The following is a 22,361-nucleotide window of genomic DNA, read 5'->3' as shown; positions in this document are numbered from 1 at the left end:
TTTCTTAGAAAACAGGCATGTTGAAATCTGGCAGGTTCCTTTCAGGAGTACTAAAATTTGTGAAATGTTCAAGACTATGATCACACACTGAAAGAAAGGAAAAATCAAAAGTTGGGGGAAAATCATAAATTTTTAAATTTTTAATCATAAATTATTAATACTAATTTTTTGTATTTTTAGTAGAGGTGAGGGTTTCACCATGCTGGCCTGGCTGGTCTCAAACTCCTAATCTTGTGATCTACCCGCCTTGGCCTCTCAAAGTGCTGGGATTACAAGCATAAGCCACCTTACCTGGCTTGTTTGTATTTTTATCTGCACTTTTAACATTATAAACTTATGTAAGAAAATACATACAGGCAAAGACAGAATGTCAATTCATATAAACATAATAACTGAACAGATAAACAAAATAAAAAAGGTTCCATGGTGTTTTTCATCCTTTGAGAGATGGGTGAGATGAGAGTGATGTGGGGATGGAGAAGAAATCACAATCATGTCACTGTTACTAAATTCTGACAGTGCCAAGATTTGGCTAAAGATAAGCCCACTGTGATAAGTCCAAGTAACTATGGAAACGAAACTGTGAAAAGGATTGCGTGCTAGTAAAAACGCAGATTTCTGCAGGTGAAATGTCTCATATCTAATCTTCATGATTATGTTCATTCATATTTCCAATTCACAAAAAATACAGAGAAAAAATTCTAACTTCTAAAAATATTTTATCAGAGAGAGTTTTACTTATTTAAAAAGTAATCATCTTTCCATTTTGTAGAAATTGGACCGAACTCATTTTACTTTTATTTATTTATTTTTAAAAGACAGGGTTTCACCATGTTGGCCAGGCTGGTCTTGAACTCCTAATCTCAGGTGATCCACCCGCCTTGGCCTCCCAAAGCGCTGAGATTATAGGTGTGAGCCACCATGCCTGGCCTCATTTTACTTTTATTAATTTGCCACAAATTTTACATAATACAATTTCACCTACCTTCCCAAACCAGGCGATGGTGCTTGAGAATTATTGTAAGAATTCTGTGGAAAAAGTAAAATATACTTAACAACAGCAAAAACTACCACTACTTTATAAAGTTCTAAATATATCTGAAAGCATTGGGCCAGAGTTGATCTTAAGGAGCTTTAAAAGTTTAAGACAACAAATATACATGCGTGTGTGCATGCATGTGTGTGTGTGTAAATGTACAAAAAAAATTATTAGGTGAGAGCTGGGGTGTTCTGGAAGACTCACAGAAGAGGCAAGGAAAGAATGAGGAACACATGGATGAAGGGAAGGGGAATAAGTCCCAGCTACTCCCAACTGCCAGGGAGTAGCTACAGTAAGCCATGATCATTTTCTTTAAAACTCCCTCTTAAAAAAAGGAGGGGGGAGTCTGGGCAGGGGGACAGGGGAGAAGTGAATCATACTAAGCACAAAAGGCTGCAGAAAAGACAATGTATGTGCCCCATACAGTTTGCCTAAAGCAGAAGTTTAGGCAAGAAATAGAGAGAGACCTTGGGACCAGGTTAAGGAATTTAAACTTGACCCAGTAGGCAACTACTGAAGGGTTACAAGTCATAATCAGAGGCAGATCTTAGGAGGATTTATGTGGTGTTAGCCTGAAGAAACACAGGAAAATCTTTTAGGAAACTAAGATAGTAGTCAAAAAACAATGGCATAAAAATAAAAGATCATTAGAAAAATCTAAAAACAGCGGCTGCATGTGGCTACAAGAGTTCTACAATGAAATACACATATATTAAAAAACTCAAAGAAGCCTCAAACTTATCTGAAAGGTCCCAAACAGTAGGTCCTCCCCTGTTGGGTTTTGCATAAACATAAGGACAGTTCTGGGGTGAGGACAGGAGACGACACATTTTGTCTCCTAAGAAATGTACCTTGCACTTTTGCATACTTACCTTCAGGTGCTCTGTCAGTGTCTTTGAGTACTTCAGAGCATTTTCCTTCTTCAGTTTGAACAGCCTCAGGTACAGCAAAGACTCACATCGCAGGCTAGCCAATGGAAAAGGGCAGCTTATTTACCAGGACAGCAAACTCTGGCCAGATCTGCACAGACAGCCTTTGCATTGTGCAAGAATATGTAACTGGCTCATGTGACCACAGCATAGGCCACAACACTAACCCTTAGGCAAAACCAAAAGATGAGTTCTTACTGTGGTATACAACCTAGGGAGAGGGAGACAACTAAGAAGCCTAGGACTAGCGTTTCATTATTTGTTGATATTCCAAAATTCAAACCTCACCTCATAGGACGCCAACATGTGAGGAAGTTTTAAAGACTACAAAGGGAGGGAATTTCCAAACCAAATTGTAAACAATCTAAAATTAAGGAATGAAAACTGGGAAACTCAACTACAAATATTACAAACCAAAACATGGCTTACAAAGACCCTGCAGGATCATCCCTGCCTACGTCTCCAGTCACACCTGCTTCTCGCTGGTCTTCTTTTAATTCCTTAAAAGTTTCCCATTTCTTTCCACCATTCAGCCCTGGTACATGTTGTTCCCTCTAAATAGAGTAGGTCTCCCTATCCTCTACTGTTACAGTTAAATATACTTTTCTTTCAAAATATTTAATTAATATGGACTTGTATGATGATTTGGTTGACTTCTGTCTTCTTATACCAGACAATACTCCATGATGAATAGGGCTCTGTTAGTTTTCTTCTTAGTTGCATTCCCAGTGTTAAACAGAGTGCCAGGTAAAGTAAAGGTCTGTAACAAGCGAACTGATAATATCTCACTGGGATGAAGCAAGCAAGTCACACTCTTTATTCTGAGCAAGGTAGATGTATAGTGAATGGAGAGACAGGGTACCAAAAGAAGAGCATGGAAAAGTCAGACCCTGGAGGTTTCTAAATCAGTCCCACCAAACCAAAGCTTTCATCAAGCGGGAAATGGATCAGAGACTGACAATAACTAAAACCTTTTAGTAGGAATTTTGAGTTGCTTCCTGCTTGACCCATCAGGAACAGATTTAAGACAGGATTATAGAAGGCTGATTCAAGGAAAACATTCAGAAAAGCAACACAGCACTATTTATCATAGAACTTCCTGTCATCTATAGAGGGTAGTACACAGAAACTCACCAAAGTACTGTGAGTCGTTTATCTGCAGCTGTAGCATCTGGTGCCAAGTAGTTCTTTAGCTTCATAGTGTATCTGTGAGTTACAATAACAAACAAATGACAAACAGAATACTTCACCTTGATCTTATGATTTCACTTGTTCTCAAAACATTAGAATTTCAAACCTAAATAAAAGCAAAAATACTCATTGAAGTATCTACTTCTCCTTTATCCAAGGTCATTAAAGGATTATACACCCTCTTAAGTTTACTATATATCAGCCTCTTCCCCAGAGGGACCAAAGAAATAATGTTACTGCCAATGATTTGCCAAGTTTTTCCACTTACTTGATGAGATCCACTGTCTCTGAATACATAGGGAATGGGGATTTGGATTCCTGAGCATTTTTCTCTAATGCATTCCCACATTCAATGAAAGATACCACAGCATCAAGATAGTATACAGCTTTCTCAAACCTATCAGACTGAAGAAAGGAGAATACAAGTAATATGTAGTGGTCTACTATGGCCACAAACATCAAAAGATTATTTAAGTTAATTTAATTAAATACATAAGCGTACAGAGAATATTTACATACCAATGCATCTGCATTGTGCTTTAGCTTTTTTGCTTCTTGTAGATAATGGTCTGCTGAATAATTTCTGCAAGGTAAATTTTCATTATAAATAAAATAGTAAATATTTTCATAAGATAATACTAGTTCATTTCAGTATCTAGTAACCCTCAGTTTTTATGTCCTCAGGCGAATAAAATGAGCTATTACTAAGTACTTGTTTCAATTTTTTCTGACAAATGTTTATATCAGGTTAAAAGCATAAGTTATTTGGCTAACTCGTGGCAAATCTAATTAGGAAAACAGAAATCAAGCTCCCTAGTATTAAATACTAAGTTACTCAAGTTGACTCAAAGATTAAGCATAAACAAAGTGTGAGCAGAAGAAATAATCTTTTAGTAAAACAGAGGAAAAAAACAATATTGCTCTTCCTCATCTAAGAAAAACTCCATTTTAACAGTGATATCAGCAGTAGTAAGGTTCTTCTACTAAAAGGCAGATTATTCACATCCCCCATGGGAGTCACTAAAGGAGCAGTAGTTGGACTAGTGGGTACCTTTCAAATTGAAACTTGATTATGCTGCAGATCATATGTAACTATTCATCCTTCTGATCAATGATAGAAATTAAAATAAGTTTCTTATATGCTGACTGAAATCACTTCTTAGATACACATACAAAAAATCGTATTATCTTACCTGTCATCAAAGACAAGCTTTGTTCTCCGAGGCTTAGAAGAATCAAGAGTTGGTGCAGATGGAGGACAGTGAGAGGAGCTACTTGGAGCCTTTTCCTGACCAAAAAAATAAATAACTACAATGAAAACTGTAAGGAGATTAAAAATTAAACTAACAGCATTTTTTTTCAGCCACTGGTAAAAAGGAAACAAAAATCCATTGCCTTTTTTTTTTTTTACAATGAGCCCTGACTAAGCAGGACATCAAAAAATTCAGTTACAAACTCATAATTGTTCCTCTCCACAGAAATCTTTAGTAAAGAGCAAAAGATTTTTTCATTATGAAGAGAAACCAGAGCATGTCCATTGCCTTTTGTAATGAATTTCCTTGTTATAAAACTTTTATAAACTTCATAATGTAAACTTTAAAAAAAAATGGGTCCATTTTATATAACTGTAATATTCATTCTAATATTTATATAAGGGTCTACTATATGCCAGGCACTGGCCTAGGCAGTTGTTAAAACATAAGGAAGACAAGGCCGGGCGCAGTGGCTCCAGCCTGTAATCCCAGCACTTTGGGAGGCCGAGGCAGGTGGATCACGAGGTCAAGAGATCGAGACCATCCTGGTCAACATGGTGAAACCCCGTCTCTACTAAAAATACAAAAAAATTAGCTGGGCATGGTGGCACGTGCCTATAATCCCAGCTACTCAGGAGGCTGAGGCAGGAGAATTGCCTGAATCCAGGAGGTGGAGGTTGCGGTGAGCCGAGATCATTGCACTCCAGCCTGGGTAACAAGAGCAAAACTCCGTCTCAAAAAAAAACAAAACAAACAAACAAACAAAAACATAAGGAAGACAAAACCTAATACCAAAATGGCAGCACTACTTACAGCAAAATTTATTGATAGTTACTTGTCAATGAAAACAGCAATAATATTAATAGCACCTAATGTTTATTATGTGCTTATTACTTACCAGACACTAAGTTAACTAAGTTCTTAGCACTGTTTTTAATCCCTCAACAACCTTAGGAAATAAGTACTGCTATTCAGATAAAATGAAAAAGCAGTCTCAAGGAGGCTGAGTAACTTGTCTAAGTTCAAACAGGTTTTAAGTGGCGTTCCTGGAATTTGAGTTTTAAATTCAGAATTGTCAGTCTTCAAAAGCCTAGCTACTTTCTTAAACTTTATTCTGCATCCCATCCACATGTCCTCTTTTTTTTTTTTTTTTTTTTTTTTTTTTTGAGATGGAGTCTTGCTATGTTGCCCAGGTTGGTCTCAAACTCCTAGGCTCAAGTGATCCTCATACCTCAACTTCCTGAGTAGCTGGGATAGTAGGCATGTACCACTGCACCTGGCTACATGTCTGCTCTGACTCCTTTTAATATAGCCCTATATGATTCTCTCTCAACTGCCCCCCATCCTGCCCTATCTTTAACAAAATGAATACACATTTTTGTACAATAAAACACCATAAACAAGTGGAATTTATTCCAGAGAACTATGATTCTCTCTCAATTGCCTCCCATCCAGCCCTATCTTCAATAAAACAAATATACATTTTTCCATAATGAAACACCATAAACAAGTGAAATTTATTCCAGGAATGCATGGATATTTCAACATTAGAAAACCCAATAATATATAACTTTACTTTACCCAATAATATAAATTTTTTTATATTTATATAAAACATACAAAATTTTAAAATACATAATTGTACTTCGAAATGGTCTTCTGAATATTATGTTATATGTAACATTACTAGGATAGCTTTCCCTCTTTGTTTTATTTATCTATTTGAGACAGGATCTCACTCTGTTACCCTGGTTGGAGTGTAGTGGTGCAATCATGGCTCACTGTGGCTTCAACCTCCTGGGCTCAAGTGATCCTCCAGCCAGCCTACCAAACTGTTGGAATTACAGGCCGTGAGCCACCATGCCTGGCTCCCTCTATGTTTTATAAATAGACCCCCTAAGGACCTACATTTAGATTTGCTTTTCAGAGGATTTCTGAAAATAAAAGTTTCCAGATATTTAAACACAGTTTTCTAATATAAAAATTACGTGTAATGTTGGTTTTCCAGATCTAATTTTTCTTTCATTGATAGAATAAAAAGTAGCATATTACCTAACTAAATTACAGATTTTTCTCTAATAAACTCAAATGTCACTGCCTAACTTGGAAATTGTCAAGACTAACAAATATTAACTTCAATAACTTTAAGTCCCAAGGGCTACTGAAATCAAAGTAGTAAGGACCTATTCTATATTTTGTTGAAAACAACAGACTCCCAAATGACATTTGATCCAGCAAATATTTCCTCATTACCCAACAAGTTAAGTACTAGATAAAACACAAAATAAGAAAGACACAAATCCCTGCTTTCAAGAAGCTGACAAACTTCTTGAAGAAACTCCCTTTTTTTTTTTTCCTGAGACGGAGTCTTGCTCTGTCACCAGGCTGGAGTCAGTGGTGCGATCTCGGCTCACTGCAACCTCCGCCTCCCGGGTTCAAGCGATTCTCCTGCCTCAGCCTCCCGAGCAGCGAGGACTACAGGCACGCACCACCATGCCCAGCTAATTTTTGTATTTTCAGTAGAGACGGGGTTTCACCATGTTGGTCAGGATAGTCTCGATCTCTTGACCTTGTGATCCACCCGCCTCGGCCTCCCAAAGTACTGGGATTACAGGCGTGAGCCACCATGCCCGACCAAAACTCCCTTCTAATGTGTGTTAGAAGCGTACACAGTGATTTTTACCTGTGAGACAGCAGAAGCCAAATGAGCAGGAGAGCTCACTTAATACATTTTTTTTTTTAAAAAAAAGCAGTAACAGGTTTCAAGAAGCAAGCACAGAGGCCTCAAATTCTACAGTTAAAGGATGGGAAATGGAGAAAAACCATCAGCGGGGAGATGGAGAACTGGAGCAATGAAGCAGGGCCAATATAAGAGTCAAGGTCTTAAGCCCTTTGTGCTAACACTGAACTACTACAGAAGGAGGTTGTTCAGCTAGAGAAAATGTGTATTTTGATTTCAGAAGTTGTTAATTAAAATGATCTTAATTTAAAAATTTTTATTTACCACATTTAATCAATATAACTAATAGTTTTAAAGCAGTCTTATTTTTCAACTCTCAAACCTTTTCTTACTAAATAATAGGTATTTTCTGATTTGAGTAAATTTGTAAACAGTTTAGAAAGCAATGCAAAGGACCTGGTAAACAAATTGAGGGTGAGTCAATTAAAGTACAACCTTGAAAAAGCTTCTTTGATCCAAATCTCCATCCATAAACATGAAGAATATTCCCCTACATTGTGACTATCCTAGGAATAATAATTAGAAATAATTACAGTGCTAACTTAGCTAAAGATTTCTTTTTCTATTTAATGAATCAAAGGCAAATGACTGCTTTGTCACCTTATGTAATATAACTTGTTTGTAAAGTCTAATTCTGACAAACTCAAAGCCTACTTCAAACAAAACACAAGAACTTGATCTCAGCAACTAAAACCATTTAGTCCTTATTTTAAAAACTTCCATAACCAACTTTTCCAATTATTGGTTTCTATCTTTATTTTTCCAATTTTAAAGTTCTTTGAGACAGGGTCTCATCACGTTGCCCAGGCTGGACTCAAATTCCTCAAGTGATCGTTCCATCTTAGCCTCCCAAATAGCTGGTACTACAGGTATGAGCCACTGCACCCAGGGGTTTTTATTTCAATGTGCATGTGACCAGCTGACTTACTGCTTTCACAGTCTCACATCACTGTATTCATTGATCAGTATTATTATATTGAGAGGGAAAAAGGCATAGACCTATATGTTTATTGAGATGTTACAATAATTTCAAAGCAGTGTCACCTTGGAGAAGTCATATGGCAAACTGAGCGATTTTCAAAAGCCCCAGCCCCTAACACTTTACCTTAACCTCCTTGGAGCTACTGGAAGTCTTCCCTTCAGTCTTCTTCTGCTTGGATGTGGAAGAACTGTTTTTGCTGCTGCCACTTGTCTCCTTGTTGCTATTACTGCTTGACTTTAAGGAAGAAGACTGACTAATAGTCCTCTTCCTAGAGCCATGCTCTGTTTTCGGATCTTTTGAAGGAACAGGCCCAGCAGGAGAAGGCAACAAATCCTTTTCTTTTGTAGCACTCTGCTTAGATGACCTGCCAAATAAAACAAATGCCCTCATTTCTCCACACAGTGACACAGAGGTGACAGATTTTTCCATTTCTCTTTGCTTTCAAGACAAATCTGTTTTTCCCCATTTCATTACTAGGACATATGATTTCTGTAAAACAAAATAAAACTGTAAATTCCATGAGGGTAGGCATCTTGTCTGTTTTTATTCCTGTGGTTGTATATGCAGTGCCAAAAATATGACCTACCACTCAGTAAGTACTCAATAAATATTGGCTGAATGAACAAATTGATGAATGGTGAATGAAGAGATTATCACTCATAAGTTGGCAACTAGTCTCTCTGAAATTATAGGTAAGTTTGCCATCTAATAGCTTTATTTTAATTCTCCCCCCATATTCACCCCTACCCCCAATAAAAAATAAAGGAAGAACTAATTAAATTTTAAATGTTGCCCATCCCTATTAGCTAAAAGCAAAAGCTCCCACTATTTGCCATATGTTATGTGTGTGCATTTACATGACACCCATTTACTAAAAGGAACACTCAGAGCATGTTAGAAAGTACCCAGTATCAAGTGATACACGTATATTAACAACACTAGCATGCAACATGTTTTGGGGACGTACTCTCTGTTGCTGGATGGCTTATGGCCTGCTGAATTCTTGTCCTCCGTTTTGGGTTTCTTGCTCTCACTGGCTCGGCTATCATCTTCATTCTAGATGAAAAATAGAAACCGTGGCTACTAGGTCTGATTTTTATTCAACTAACTTCAGCTTCCAGCACTAGCTACCCATAAAGAGTTTATCCCTGATAAGACATCAGAAAGAAAATAAAAGAGAAGTACAATAATTCATTTAAATAATATTGAAATATTGAAAGAGATTAGGTTAAGGCTGAGGTCTCCTATTTTAGATAGACTAAAACAGATTTCCTGCAGTGTCTAAGATGGAATCTTTTCGGTGTAATGATTTGAGGGGTGGCATCTGTGAAACTATAATTAAGATATGATTTATATAACATAAAATTCACTCTTTAGAAGTACACAATTCCATAACATTTGGTATATTCACAGAGTTGTACAACCATCACCACAATGAATTTTAAAATATTTTTCTTATCCTGAAAAGATACTCTATACCCATTAGCAGTCTCTCCCCATCTCCTCCTCCCCCAGACACTGGCAATCCACATTTCATCTTTATGGATTTGTCTATTCTAGACATTTCAGGAAAATGGTATCATTCAATATATGTGACCTTTTGTGACTGGCTCTCCTTTCATTTAGTGTAACATTTTTAAAGTTCATCCATGTTGCAGCATGTATCAGTACAGCATTCTCATTTATGGCTAAATAGTATTATACTGCATAGAATTTATTCATTTCGTTTAGTCATTCATCAAGTGATGGCCATCTGGGTTGTCTCCACTTTTTGGCTAATATGAATAATGCTACTATGAATATTCAAGTACAAGTTTTTGTGTGGACATATGTTTTCATTTCTCTTGGATGTATACCTTGAAGTACAACTGCAGGTCAAAAGGTAATTCTACATATAACTTCTTCAGTAACAAACAAACTATGTTCCAAAGCAGTGGTATCATTTCCATTCTCACCAACACTGTCTCAAAGTTCCAACTTTTTCACAACTTTGCCAACATTTGTTATGGTCCATACTTTTGATTATAGCCCAGGCTAGTGACTGAAAAAACTTTCTGATGGAAAACACAAGTGGTGGGCCCACTCACTGCCAACGTTATTTTTCTAAAGGAATCTAAGTTTTCCTTTTGCTTCAAATATCAGGGCACGAGAATGTAAATATTCTACCATAACATAATAAAACTCATTAGGTACAGTATAGACTGTAGTAAGCTTTGGTTTTCTAGAAATTCAAATAATGTAGACAATTTCAATTTTTAAAGCGTCAAAAAGTAGTGAGGTATTATTCTAATGTCTCTTAATATGTATCATCTGCACATGGCACTGTGGTTTTATGAAAAGGAGAGAGGAAAATATCTCACTTCAAAAAAAAAAAAAAGAAAAAAAAGAAAAAGAAAATATCTCACTTCATTTTAAAAAAGTGCTCTACTCTCCCTGTAGTATCATTCTAAGTTTATTTGGTAAGGCCATTTGGGTACCTATCTGTTCACCTACTCAAGCTTAACTTTTAGTCTTTCACAATCATATACAGGTATCAGGGGAAATTATATTATTCTTTGATACAGAATACTTAAAACTTTACATTCTCCTAAAAATTCCTCACTAGAGCTGAAAAGATCAGGCTGTTTTTCCCAAAGCATCTCTGTATGTGTAGGTGATTCAGAGCTCTTCATTATATGACTATTATCTTCCGATCATAGACACGTGTGAGTTTTCGCATTTCCTCTAAGAAAACTCAAATGTACAAATTTGCCTCTACATCCAAAATTATCTTGGATATATTTAGGGATGAGAGCTGGCTATGTGCCAGCAGTATTTTTAGTTCTGACCTTTGTTAAGGAAAAGAAGCTGGGGCACAGAGGTACACAGCAGATTAGTGGAATTCTTAAGGATATGTTAAAATTTATAAATCAATTTTTTTTTTTTTTAGCTGAAATCAGTATTACTTACGTTAAAAGAGTGACTTGGTCTGGGTGTAAGACAGAAAAGAATGGTAGGGATTATAACAACCTGGAGGGTACATATCCAAACTAAAAACACCTACAACCAAAATGTTGAGAATGTTGCAAAGGCCTGTCTGCAAGATAATGCTCTCTGACCTTTACACTGGCCAGCACATGCTAAAAAACACTGGCTCATTTCTTATTTCATTAGCAACTATCCTGCTTTACTGAAGGACACAGGCAGAAACAAAGAAGTCCTCAAGAGACTGCTCCATATGTAGCCTCAACTGGGCCTTGGACTTACCCACTATTTTCCGTCACAGCTTGTGACCCACCTTGCTACTTTGGTGGCTTACTGAGATTTCCACAGCATTTCAGATTTTGATGTGGCATTTCAGATTCTGATGTTTCAAAACAAACAACAAAAACCCTTCACACACCTTATGCTTCCTCTTGCCTTTGTTGGAAACTTTTTCTGAGGGTTGTTTCTGAGCCTCTCTCGTGTGCTTTTCTGGCACATTTTTCTTTTCCCCCTTGGGTGGCTCTGTTTCTTTGTAAGGCTTTCCTGGTATTCTAGTCAAAAGATTCAGGTCAATCTTCACAATAAGTGGATACCTGTCATCAGGCTCACTGAGGGGTGAAAGAAGTTCCTTCTCTTCCATAGGAGAGAACATTCGTTGCCGAAAAAAGCTATCTTCTTCCTCCATTGAGGAGGGTTTAACAGGAGTCCTATTACTCTCGGGGTACTTAGGAGTTTGTGAAGAAGGAGGGAGGCTCTCACTTTCATCTGAATCTGAGGATGAGGTATCTGTTTCTATGATTTCCCTTGATTTCTGGGAAGATTTACTTGTTGACTTATATTTCTTCTTCTCTGCTGTAGGTCGAGGGGAAGACTTAGACTCCTTCTTTATATTGGGTTTCCTTGAGCCTTTGGTGGCTGCTTTGTGTCTGCTGGAGGGCATGCTGCTAGCCAAGTCTACAGGGGTTTCACTTTCTATCTTCAGGCCTCCACGAGGCTCTTCAGCAGCTGCCTTCTCAGCCTTTTTGGGTTGCTTTTTGCCTACAGTTCTTCTCTGTGTTGTGCTGTCACTCTGAGCAGGAGATTTCTGCCTCCCACGCCCACTTTCTGATCCCTTTTGGATGGTTTTGGAGTCTCGTCCAGGAGTAGCAGAACTCGTTTCTTTAGGTCCACTTGTATCAGTGTAGCTATTCCCAGTGCCCTGCTCTCGGCCTTCCTTTTTGTAACCTTGAGATGATGGGATGTTACTGTCCACTGAAGAAGCGGGTGACACTTTATGTGGGTTCACCTTATTCAACCAATTATCAAGTTGCCATTTGTTTGTTGGCGGGGGTTCAGGCTGAAAAACAGAGAAATATGTATGCTTTTGTCAATACTGAAGGTTTCTCCCTTCTTTATAACTTCAAAGAAGACAAAAACTACAATTGCCTCATGCAACAAAAGCATTTACTTGCCATGATTCTCTATGAACCAAAGCAAAGGGCTGAGTATTGACTATTAGCTTTTATCATCTGAATGAGAAGGTAAGCTTAATGTTATATATGCCCTTTAAATTACAAATATCCCTATTCAAGAATCCAATTTCAAAAGCATAATTACAAATGACCATACAGAATATTTAATTCTAGAAAGTAAAGAAATGATGTAGGTACAAAGAGATTTTTAACTGCAATTTAACAAAATTGTATTAAAGCTATACTAAAATTGTATTATATAAGATGCTTTTTATCAACAACAGGATGTTCTTTGTAACTACAGAACATCAATTACCATGTTGAATCATAAAAATAAAGACCAAACTAAAGATACACAGTATTTTAGTGACCTGTAATATGATGCCAAGCAGTCCCTAATCTAGACCAAATTTCCTCAAACAACAAGGAACCATACGTTTCCTCCAAGGTACACAGTACAATTTCTTTTTGTCAGAATATGGAATCTTCTTTCCTTTACCTTTTATATTTAAATCAGGTCTTAAACGGACATCACCAAGAATCCTGAGAGGGCCTATGGAAGGTAGCCCCTCTCTCTTGTCTCACCTCAGGAGATGCACTCTGGGATGGCTCATTTGCCTCACTGTCACTGGAACTACTTTCACTCTCTGAGTCAGATCCAGAGCTGCTTTCAGATCCACTGTGGCTACTAGAATCATCCCTGGAGTTATCTGCTCCTTCACTATTATGGTGTGAAGGTTCAGAGTTACTAAAAGAGATGAAACATACGAATGTTCAAAGTTTATTTTACACTGACAACAGGAAAACATCCAAATCTGACAACCAACTTTCTTGTTTTGTTTTGTTTTTTGAGACAGTCTCACTCTGTCACCCAGGCTGGAGTGCAGTGGCATGATCCTCAGCTCACTCCAACCTCTACCTCCCGGGTTCAAGCAATTCTTCTCTTAGCCTCCTGAGTAGCTGGGACTACAGGCACCTGCCACCATGCCCAGCTAATTTTTGTATGTTTAGTAGAGACAGAGTTTCACCATATTGGTCAGGCGGGTCTCAAACTTCTGACTTCAGGTGATATGCCTGCTTTGGCCTCTCGAAGTGCTGGGATTACAGGCATCAGCCACCACACCCAGCTACAACTCTCTTTAAAATGTTTACTCTTTGTTAGACTCTTATAATTTTATGAATCCAGAACTTCACTGTAAATGAAATGAGTAATTCCTTTTAAAAGTTTCTGATGTGCTGCTTAGCTATTAATTCTCACCTTTTAAAAACAGTTTGAGGTATAATATACAAACCACCTGCTTTAAGTGTATAACTCAATTATTTTTAGTTAATTTACAGAGTTGTACAACCACTATCAAAACTGGTATTTACTTATAAGGCCACTTATTATATCCCTACAATTTTATCAGGCTGATCCAACTCTCACCAATAAAAAAGAAAAGGATGCTTACCTTCCTGGTGTGCTCCTCGGCATTGTCTTATCACAATCCTAAAATTAAAGCATAAGAAGGAATCTGTGAATGAATAAACAGTATTCTATTTGCTTAGTGTGAATAATATCTGAACTCTTAACAAAAAAAACTGGATTCTCTAATCTATGCAACAATGCTTAATTAACACTTACACTGTTTTTACCTAAAGAGTAACTGAATTGCCAGTATAAGATCAAAAGCTTTGTTAACAGTTGTTATTGTCAATGATCTACTGCTTCATGAGTATGTTCTGATCCATAATAAATGTGAGGAAAACCCAACTTAAAAAAAAAAAAAAAGAAAAAAATGGAGATTTAAATACAGAGAGGAAAACTACAACATTCCAGTGTCAGAAAGCTTGTAAGAAGAAACTTATTTTAAGTAATAAATGCATCATTCAATTATCATTTTTATAAGATACAATGAAAATATATACTACATGAGACAGCAAAATAATACAATAGTAGACATACCTGTTCCCCATCACTGTCTTCACTGCTGCTTAGTTTTAAGTCATCTTTTAACATACTAAGAGAAAAGGCAGAAAGGATTATTATTTTTAGAACAGTTTACATGGTATGCCAAAGTACTAAATTCTAGAAACAAACACTGTGGTAGCCAAAGATTTAACCGAAAAACAAAACACCAGTAAGTCTTACTCTATCCGGTTTGATTGAGTCTCAAAATTGAGAATGGAGGAATTTAACTATCTCAGAAGCTCTAACCTTCCCACGAATAAAATATTTACCTTTTCTAATTAAACAAAAGCAACTTTCTATAAACTCTCATATTCAGTTCTGTAATCTCTAATTTTTCCCCTAATCGTGCACACACATATTAATTATTAAAAATTAACACAGCCATACCCAACAATCCACTAGAGAGATATAAGTCCTAGAAAGAAGGAAGACAAAATGAAAGCATCAAGCAATTCTTTCTTTGTACCCTATGTTCCACAAAGAGAGGTTAGCGTAACTGTTGACAACTGGGTAACTGTGAAAACCAGAACAGTTTCCTAAGCCAAAGTTTTACTTCATAAATGCCTTGCTATGAAAGAAATTGCCCTCTATAAACAAAAATTTCAGGTAAAAGCCTTGGCTATATAGCAGCAATGACTATGTATATGTTTTTAAAACTCCTAAGTTCTGGCTGGGTGCAGCACTTAGGGAGGCTGAGGTGAGCAAATCACCTGAGGTCAGGAGCGAGACCAGCCTGGCCAACATGGTAAAACCTCGTCTCTACTAAAAATACAAAAATTAGCTGGGGGTGGTGGTGAGTGCTTGTAATTCCAGCTACTCAGGAGATTGAGGTAGGAGGAGAATCGCTTGAACCTGGGAGCTGGAGGTTGCAGTGAGCTGACATCCCATCACTGCGCTCCAGCCTGGGCAACAGAGCGAGACTGTCTCAAAAACAAAAACAAAAATAAAACAGCCCAAGTTCCAGAATCTCCCTTGAGCAAAATTCAAATCAATTAAAACACATACACAAATACTAAAAGCTAACAGTTTCTGGAATTTGTTTTTGAAAGTAAAATTAAAGATGTAAAATCAAAACAATTAAACTTAAAATTTTCTACACAGCCCACAAAACATTCCTTGTCTTTTTACAGAGGAGGAAAAATTAATACAAAGCTTAGGAAGAACTACAACTAGAAAAAGGTCTAATTTCTCATTACCAGTAATTCCATTACCTTTCTTAAAATTTCATGACTATCTCCAATCAGCGAGGAGGAAATCTTCTTTCACTCTAATAACTACTTGTACTTTCCCCATCAAAGCTTAACCTACATTTCTGTATCTGGCTCTAAGTTCAAAATATTACTTATAAAAGATCACCTTGAAATAAAGTAACCAGATGATTTTTAAAACAGGCCCAATTAAATGGAACAGGGAAAAAAGAGTTTTCTTTCAGGCAAGGGCTGAGTACGTCTATCTCTATGACTGATTTTCCTCTAAGGAAATGTACTTACTCTGAATTCTCTCGGCCCTTATGATTTAATAATGGCAGCTCAATGAACTTGTTTACACACATGAATATGTCAAAGCTTTTACCAGACTGCTCAAGGCCCTGCACACACTTTTTGTTCCCTTAGCAACCAAAGTGATAGGTACAAATATGTAAGTACAGAGCAGTTCTTTACATACAAATAAATATAACAGGAATATAATTTGAATTTTTCAGTGAGGGGGGTGCTTCTTGTGTTCATGTATTTTCATTCTTAGTTCTTATATTCAGCTGAAGTGCTACCAGGCTAGGGTCATCACAGTAGTTTGTGACTGTGGCATAGAAAGCTGGCACTATAGTCACTGTTTCTTTAGAACTTTAATCACTGAGTTAACTTGCAGTCTCAGGAATTCATTTTTTAAGCTGGAATTTATTTTCATTCAATACATTACCGTGTTACATTTTAAAAAATATATTCCTGGATCTACCAACAAAATAAAAATAAGAAAACTTAAAGACAGTACAAACTACATTTGTTACTTAATCTAGTGGTTATATGAAGGGCTTGGCTTAAAGAAAAATCATGTCTTTTTCTATTTTATGACTTCTTTACTCAATACAAATTAGGAATATACATACAAAAACATACACATACAACTCTCAGATGAGAAAAAAAAAAATTATTTCAGAGCAGAGGCAGGCAAACTGTGGCCACAAGCCAAATCCAACCTGCCACATTGTTATAAAGAGTGTGGCTGGAATATGGTCTACAGCTGCTTTCATATTACAGTGGCAGAGCTGAGCAGTTAAAACACAGACTATGTGGCTCTGAAAGCCTAAATATTTCACTATCTGACTCTTTACATAAAAGTTTGCATGCTCATGCCTTAAAAGATCAATATTTATTTTATTTTTAAATTTTGAGACTGAGTATCACTCTGCGGTCCTGGCTGGAGTGAAGCGGTGCAATCTCAGCTCCCTACAACCTCAGCCTTCCAAGTTCAAGTGATTCTCCTACCTCAGCCTTCCAAGTAGCTGGGATTACAGGCACGCCACCAAGCCTGGCTAATTTTTTATTTTTAGTAGAGAAGGGGTTTTGCCACATTGGCCAGGCTGGTCCCGAACTCCTGACCTCACGTGATCCACCAGCCTTGGCCTGCCAAATGCTGGAATTACAGGTGTGAGCCACCTCGCCCAGCCTCAATATTTCTAAGTATTGTTGAAAATACCCAGATATTGCCGGACGCAGTGGCTCACGCCTGTAATCCCAGCACTTTGGGAGGCCAAGGCGGGCAGATCACTACGTCAAGCGATCAAGATCATCCTGGCCAACATGGTGAAACCCTGTCTCTACTAAAAATACAAAAATTAGCTGGGCTTGGTGACATGCGCCTGTAGTCCCAGCTACTTGGGTGGCGGAGGCAGGAGAATTGCTTGAACCCAGAAGGCGGAGGTTGCAGTGAGCCGAGATTGTACCACTGCACTCTAGCCTGGCGAAAGAGGGAGACTCTGTCTCAAAACAAACAAACAAACAAACAAAACCCCCAGATACTACGGGTAACTTTTATAAAAATGATAAACATGAAACTTATTAAGCCATAAACTTACGATTTAGACTGGTGCCCATTTGAAGTTTTAGAAGGATTATATCTTTCTGGAACAAAAACAATGAAGTGAGCAACTAAAGTATGGCTATTTAGACTGTAAAATGTCTATATAAAATATCTACCCTCAAATAAATATAAATCAAACAATGAAATATAGTTCTTCATCCACCAAAAAGGTAACACATTCAAGCCCAATAATATGAGATACGGGTGATTACAGGGGAAATAAGCATGCATTCCTGTTGCTGGTAGGACTGTAAACTCATACCATCTTCTTGGAGGGCAATCTGGTAATATACAATAACTATAGTGCTAACTGACTTAGTAATTCTACTATAAGGAATTTACATTACAGGTATAATCTTGAGAAACACACACACACACACACACACACACACACACACACACACACACGGGAACGTTTTCATAGCACGGTTTGTAACAGCAAAAACTGGAAAAATATATGTCCATCAATATTTAAGGTGGAACTAAGAAATGGATATACAGATAAAGCATAATTTCCCAAAATACCTTATGACTAGTATAAATCTACCTTAATTAAGAAATTACTGCTCTTGGCAATAAATTATGATAAATAGTGAAATAAATTATGCCTGCTCTTGTTACCCAGGTTGGAATGCAATGGCACAATCTTGGCTCACTGCAACCTCCATCTCGGGTTCAAGCAATTCTCCTGTCTCAGCCTCCCAAGTAGCTGGGATTACAGGCACCCGCCACCACACCTGGCTAATCTTTGTATTTTTAGTAGAGACAGGATTTCGCCATATTGGCCAGGCTGATCTTGAACTGCTGACCTCATGATCTGCCTGCCTTGGCCTCCCAAAGGGCTGGGATTACAGGTGTGAGCCACCATTCCCAGCCAGATACTTTCATATTATAACACAATTTTAAGGTTAAAAGAATGAGCTAGAGCTTTATACTGATATAGAAATAACTCTAAAACAAAGTGAAAAACACAAAGTAATAATGAGTAGAGGCAGCTTATAATCTCATTTGTGAACAGCGTTTAGGAAACAGAATGGGAGAGGAGAAGAAGAACGAAATATTCTTAAAAGATGATGACTAGAAAAAACAAGCTGAGAAAAAGGAAATAAAAAGAAGAGAGAAAATGTAAATTTTCTGGCCTACATCTGGCTATTTTCTGCATATTAACAATGTCAGGTCCCTTTTTCCTGTAGCTACAGCCTTTATGGTGGAACTAAGAAACGGATATATAGATAAAGAAAAGCATACATCAAAAGAGGTATTCTTCTAGTTTTACCTCTGCACTAAGATCACTGAAGATAACAAATCAAGGATCAAAAAGTTCCACATTTTCATTTTCCAAAATACCTTATGACTAGTATAAATCTACCTTAATTAAGAAGTTACTGCTCTTGGCAAAAAGAATACCTATCTTGTTACCAAGGTATATGGTGAAGCCCACACATTTTCAATGGTTCCTGATCTTACCACTCTCAGTCTACACAACCACAGTCTCTTGGGACCATATTTGAATTCCCTATCTTCCCTAGAAGTTCTTCTGACAGGCCAAAAGAGTAAGGGCAAAGGTGAGGGTATAGCAGGCAGAAGACTTTCTACCCAGATCAGAAAACCAAGGAAGAATAAACAGGGAATGTACAAATATAAGAAGAAAAGAGCCATGGTCAGCTAAATAAAATGACCCCTTCCTGTGTGGCATTTTACCATCATAGAACCAAGTATCTTCATGAAGAAAGTTAAAAGAAAGAATGACTCTTGAGTTTACAAGGTGCCCATCAAATTATGTTCACTATTAGTTCAAATACTTAATAAAAGTAGTGTATGTTGATCTCCAATGACCTACAGTTCTTGAATTTTTTAAAGCATGACAATTTTTCAGCTCAACCCATTACTACTCATTAGATCAAAAAAAAAAAAAAAATAGGAAATGAGGGCATGGTGGCTCACGCCAGTAATCCCAACACTTTGGGAGACAAGGTGGGTGGATCTCTAGAGCTCAGGAGTTCGAGACCAGCCTGAGCAACATAGTGAGACCCTATCTCTATGAAAAATTTAAAAAATCAGCCAGGCATAGTGGCATGTTCCCAAAGTCCCAGCTACTCAGAAGGCTGAGGCAGGAGGATCACTTGAGCCCTGGAGATGGAGGCTGCAGTGAGCTATGACCACACCACTACATTCCAGAAAAAAAAAAAAAAAAGAAAAATGTAAAAGGATATGACATGTAAAGTTATCAAAATTATATATGGTATGACCATGAAAATGGAATGTTCAATAAATAGCTTAATTTGAAAAACCAAGAGGGAAAGAAATACTCACTTTGTTCTCCAGGGCCAAAATTGGACTGCTGAGACTCCTAAGAAAAAGGAACATAATATTATACAAAGTGACACTAAAAAAGAAAGGTTAATTAGTGAAGAACGCTTAAATTACATAAAAACACTTTAAGTACTTGAAAAAGCACAGGAAGAATATAGTGATCCTGTCTGATCAGCTTTGGCAATTTTGTGATCAATAATTGACTTTCCCAGAGATTAATACAAAAAGAATTAAGCCACCTAATAATCTTTATCATTCAATTCTTTCAGCAGCATCCATTGTAGTCATGTCCTTATTTGGAGCCCTTTAGAAAGTAAATTCAATTTTAAAATCTTGGTTTTAAGAAAACACTTTATTTAAAACTAAAGGTAGTACTGAAGACAGTGTACTAGGTGAAAATAGCTGCATAACCTTATTCATTAAAAGCATACCACTTTTTTGGGAGGCCGAGGTGGGCAGATCACAAGGTCAGGAGATCAAGACCATCCTGACCAATATGATGAAACCCCATTTCTACTAAAAAATACAAAAATTAGCTAGGTATGCTGGCACGTGGCTGTAGTCCCAGCTACTCAGGAGGCTGAGGCAGAAGAATTACTTGAACCCAGGAGGTGGAGGTTACGAGATCGTGTCACTGCACTCCAGCCTGGTGACAGAGCAAGACTCCATCTCAAAAAAACAAAAAAACCCACCACTTTTATAGACTAAAAAAACCCATATGAATATTTCCTTATCATTTTACTACCTCCTTCTCCCTGCTCCCAATATTTTATATACATTAGCAACTTGAAGAAGAGATGGTCCTATACTTCCATGTAAGCCCTATAACAGCATAGTGGCTGGCACTCAGGAAGCACCAATAGCAAGAGACCAAAATGTCACCCTCAGTAAAACATGGCTTTCCAAACTCAATTTTCATGACCAGAACAGCTGTTCCATATGTACAAACTATGCATTTCTCAAAATTAAGTCTGGGTACAAGATGTAGCACTAAAATTACACAAATATTCCTAAAAGCCTACTTAAAAACAAGCATAATCTTCCTTTAGTTACAGAATTGTCTGTGAAAGAACAATTCAACTAATAAGAAAGCTAAAATATAGTTTTGCTGCTAAAAAACATTAAAAACTTATTTCTACAGTCAACTGATTTTCCAAGATGATGCCAAGACCATTACATGGCATCCTCTTAATAGTGCTGGGAAAACTGAGTAGCCATAGGCAAAATAAAGCTGGGATTTTATATTATACCATATAAAAAAACTAATTCAAAATGGACCAAAGACCTGTAAATGTAAAAGGTACAGCTATAAAATCCTTAGCAGAAAACATAGTGCCAAATCTAAATGACCTGGGATTTGGCAAGATAAACTGGACTTAATTAAAATTAAGTACTTCTGTGCTTCAAATGATGCTATCAAAAAAAGTGAAAAGACAACTCATAGAATGAGAGAAAATATTTGCAAATGATTTATCTCTGATAAGGGGCTGGTATCCACAGTATACTACAAAGAGCTCTTACAATTCAATAATAAGACAATCCAATTAAAAAAACAGGAAAAGAACCTGAATAAACATTTACCCAAGGAAGACATATAAATGGCCAATAAGCAGATGAAAAGATGTCTCACATTTGCCATCAGGGAAATACAAATTAAACCCACAAAGAGATATCACTTCACACCCACTAGGATGACTAGAATCAAAAAGACAGATTTAATAAGTGTTGACAAGGATGTGGAAAAATCAGAACCCTGGTGAGAACCTGAAATGGTACAGCTACTTTGGAAACATTCTGGCAGTTCCTCAAATAAGTTAACACAGAGTTACCAGATGACCCAAACATTCCACTCTTAGGTATATAACCAAACAGAATGTAAACATATGTCCACACAAACACTTCTACGTAAGTGTTTATAGCAACATTATTCATAATAGCCAAAAAGTGGAAACAACTCAAATGCCCAACAGCTGATGAATGTATGAACAAAATGTGACGTACATCCATACACTGGAATAGTATTTGGCCATAAAAAGGAATGAAGTACTGCTACATGCTACAACTTAGATGAATCTTGAAAACATAATGTTAAGTGAAAGAATCTAGTCACAAAAGACCACATGCTACATTATCCTATTTATATAAAATGTTTACAACAGGGAAATCTATAGAGATAGAGTAGACTAGTGGTTGCTTAAGGGTGGAAAGGAGGATAGAGGGAAAGAGGGATAACAGCTAAAGGGTACAGTTTCTTTTTGAGTTGATGATTTACAAATAAACTCAAAACTACTGAACTCTACACTTGAAGTAGGTGAATTACATGGTAAGTGAATCGCATCTTAGTACTGCTGTTAAAAAACTGTAACTAGAGCAGTAGGCAAGAGGTCACTTTTGTGACTTCTGTTTAAAATGAAGATTCCAGGGTGGGTATGGTGGCTTACACATATAATCCCAATACTTTGGCTTACAC

General features: G+C 37.1%; 1 protein-coding gene and 1 non-coding gene across 6 annotated transcripts in view; both read right to left on the bottom strand.

The window, feature by feature from the left end:
• AFF4 (ALF transcription elongation factor 4) overlaps positions 1–22,361 on the bottom strand; it is a 90,734-nt gene that overhangs the window by 8,847 nt on the left and 59,526 nt on the right. For all 5 annotated transcript variants that reach the window (XM_074381554.1, XM_074381560.1, XM_074381558.1 and 2 more), the window contains 14 exons: positions 19,892–19,928; positions 17,574–17,619; positions 14,495–14,549; positions 14,001–14,038; positions 13,135–13,297; positions 11,517–12,434; positions 9,102–9,190; positions 8,258–8,498; positions 4,353–4,447; positions 3,679–3,742; positions 3,428–3,564; positions 3,103–3,174; positions 1,912–2,005; positions 986–1,029 (listed from right to left, as the gene is read on the bottom strand). In XM_074381554.1, coding sequence (XP_074237655.1) covers positions 986–1,029; positions 1,912–2,005; positions 3,103–3,174; positions 3,428–3,564; positions 3,679–3,742; positions 4,353–4,447; positions 8,258–8,498; positions 9,102–9,190; positions 11,517–12,434; positions 13,135–13,297; positions 14,001–14,038; positions 14,495–14,549; positions 17,574–17,619; positions 19,892–19,928 — 2,093 coding nt within the window. The remainder of the gene's footprint in view (positions 1–985; positions 1,030–1,911; positions 2,006–3,102; positions 3,175–3,427; positions 3,565–3,678; positions 3,743–4,352; positions 4,448–8,257; positions 8,499–9,101; positions 9,191–11,516; positions 12,435–13,134; positions 13,298–14,000; positions 14,039–14,494; positions 14,550–17,573; positions 17,620–19,891; positions 19,929–22,361) is intronic.
• Positions 4,575–4,691, bottom strand: LOC120365510 (U5 spliceosomal RNA). The gene has a single exon (XR_005580436.1). It is a non-coding gene; the product is annotated as a U5 spliceosomal RNA (small nuclear RNA).

This window comes from Saimiri boliviensis, chromosome 1, assembly GCF_048565385.1.
Source record: "Saimiri boliviensis isolate mSaiBol1 chromosome 1, mSaiBol1.pri, whole genome shotgun sequence".
In the NCBI taxonomy this organism is placed as follows: domain Eukaryota; kingdom Metazoa; phylum Chordata; class Mammalia; order Primates; family Cebidae; genus Saimiri; species Saimiri boliviensis.
Note: the sequence above shows the minus strand (reverse complement) of the source record. Positions and strands in the feature narration are given on the sequence as shown.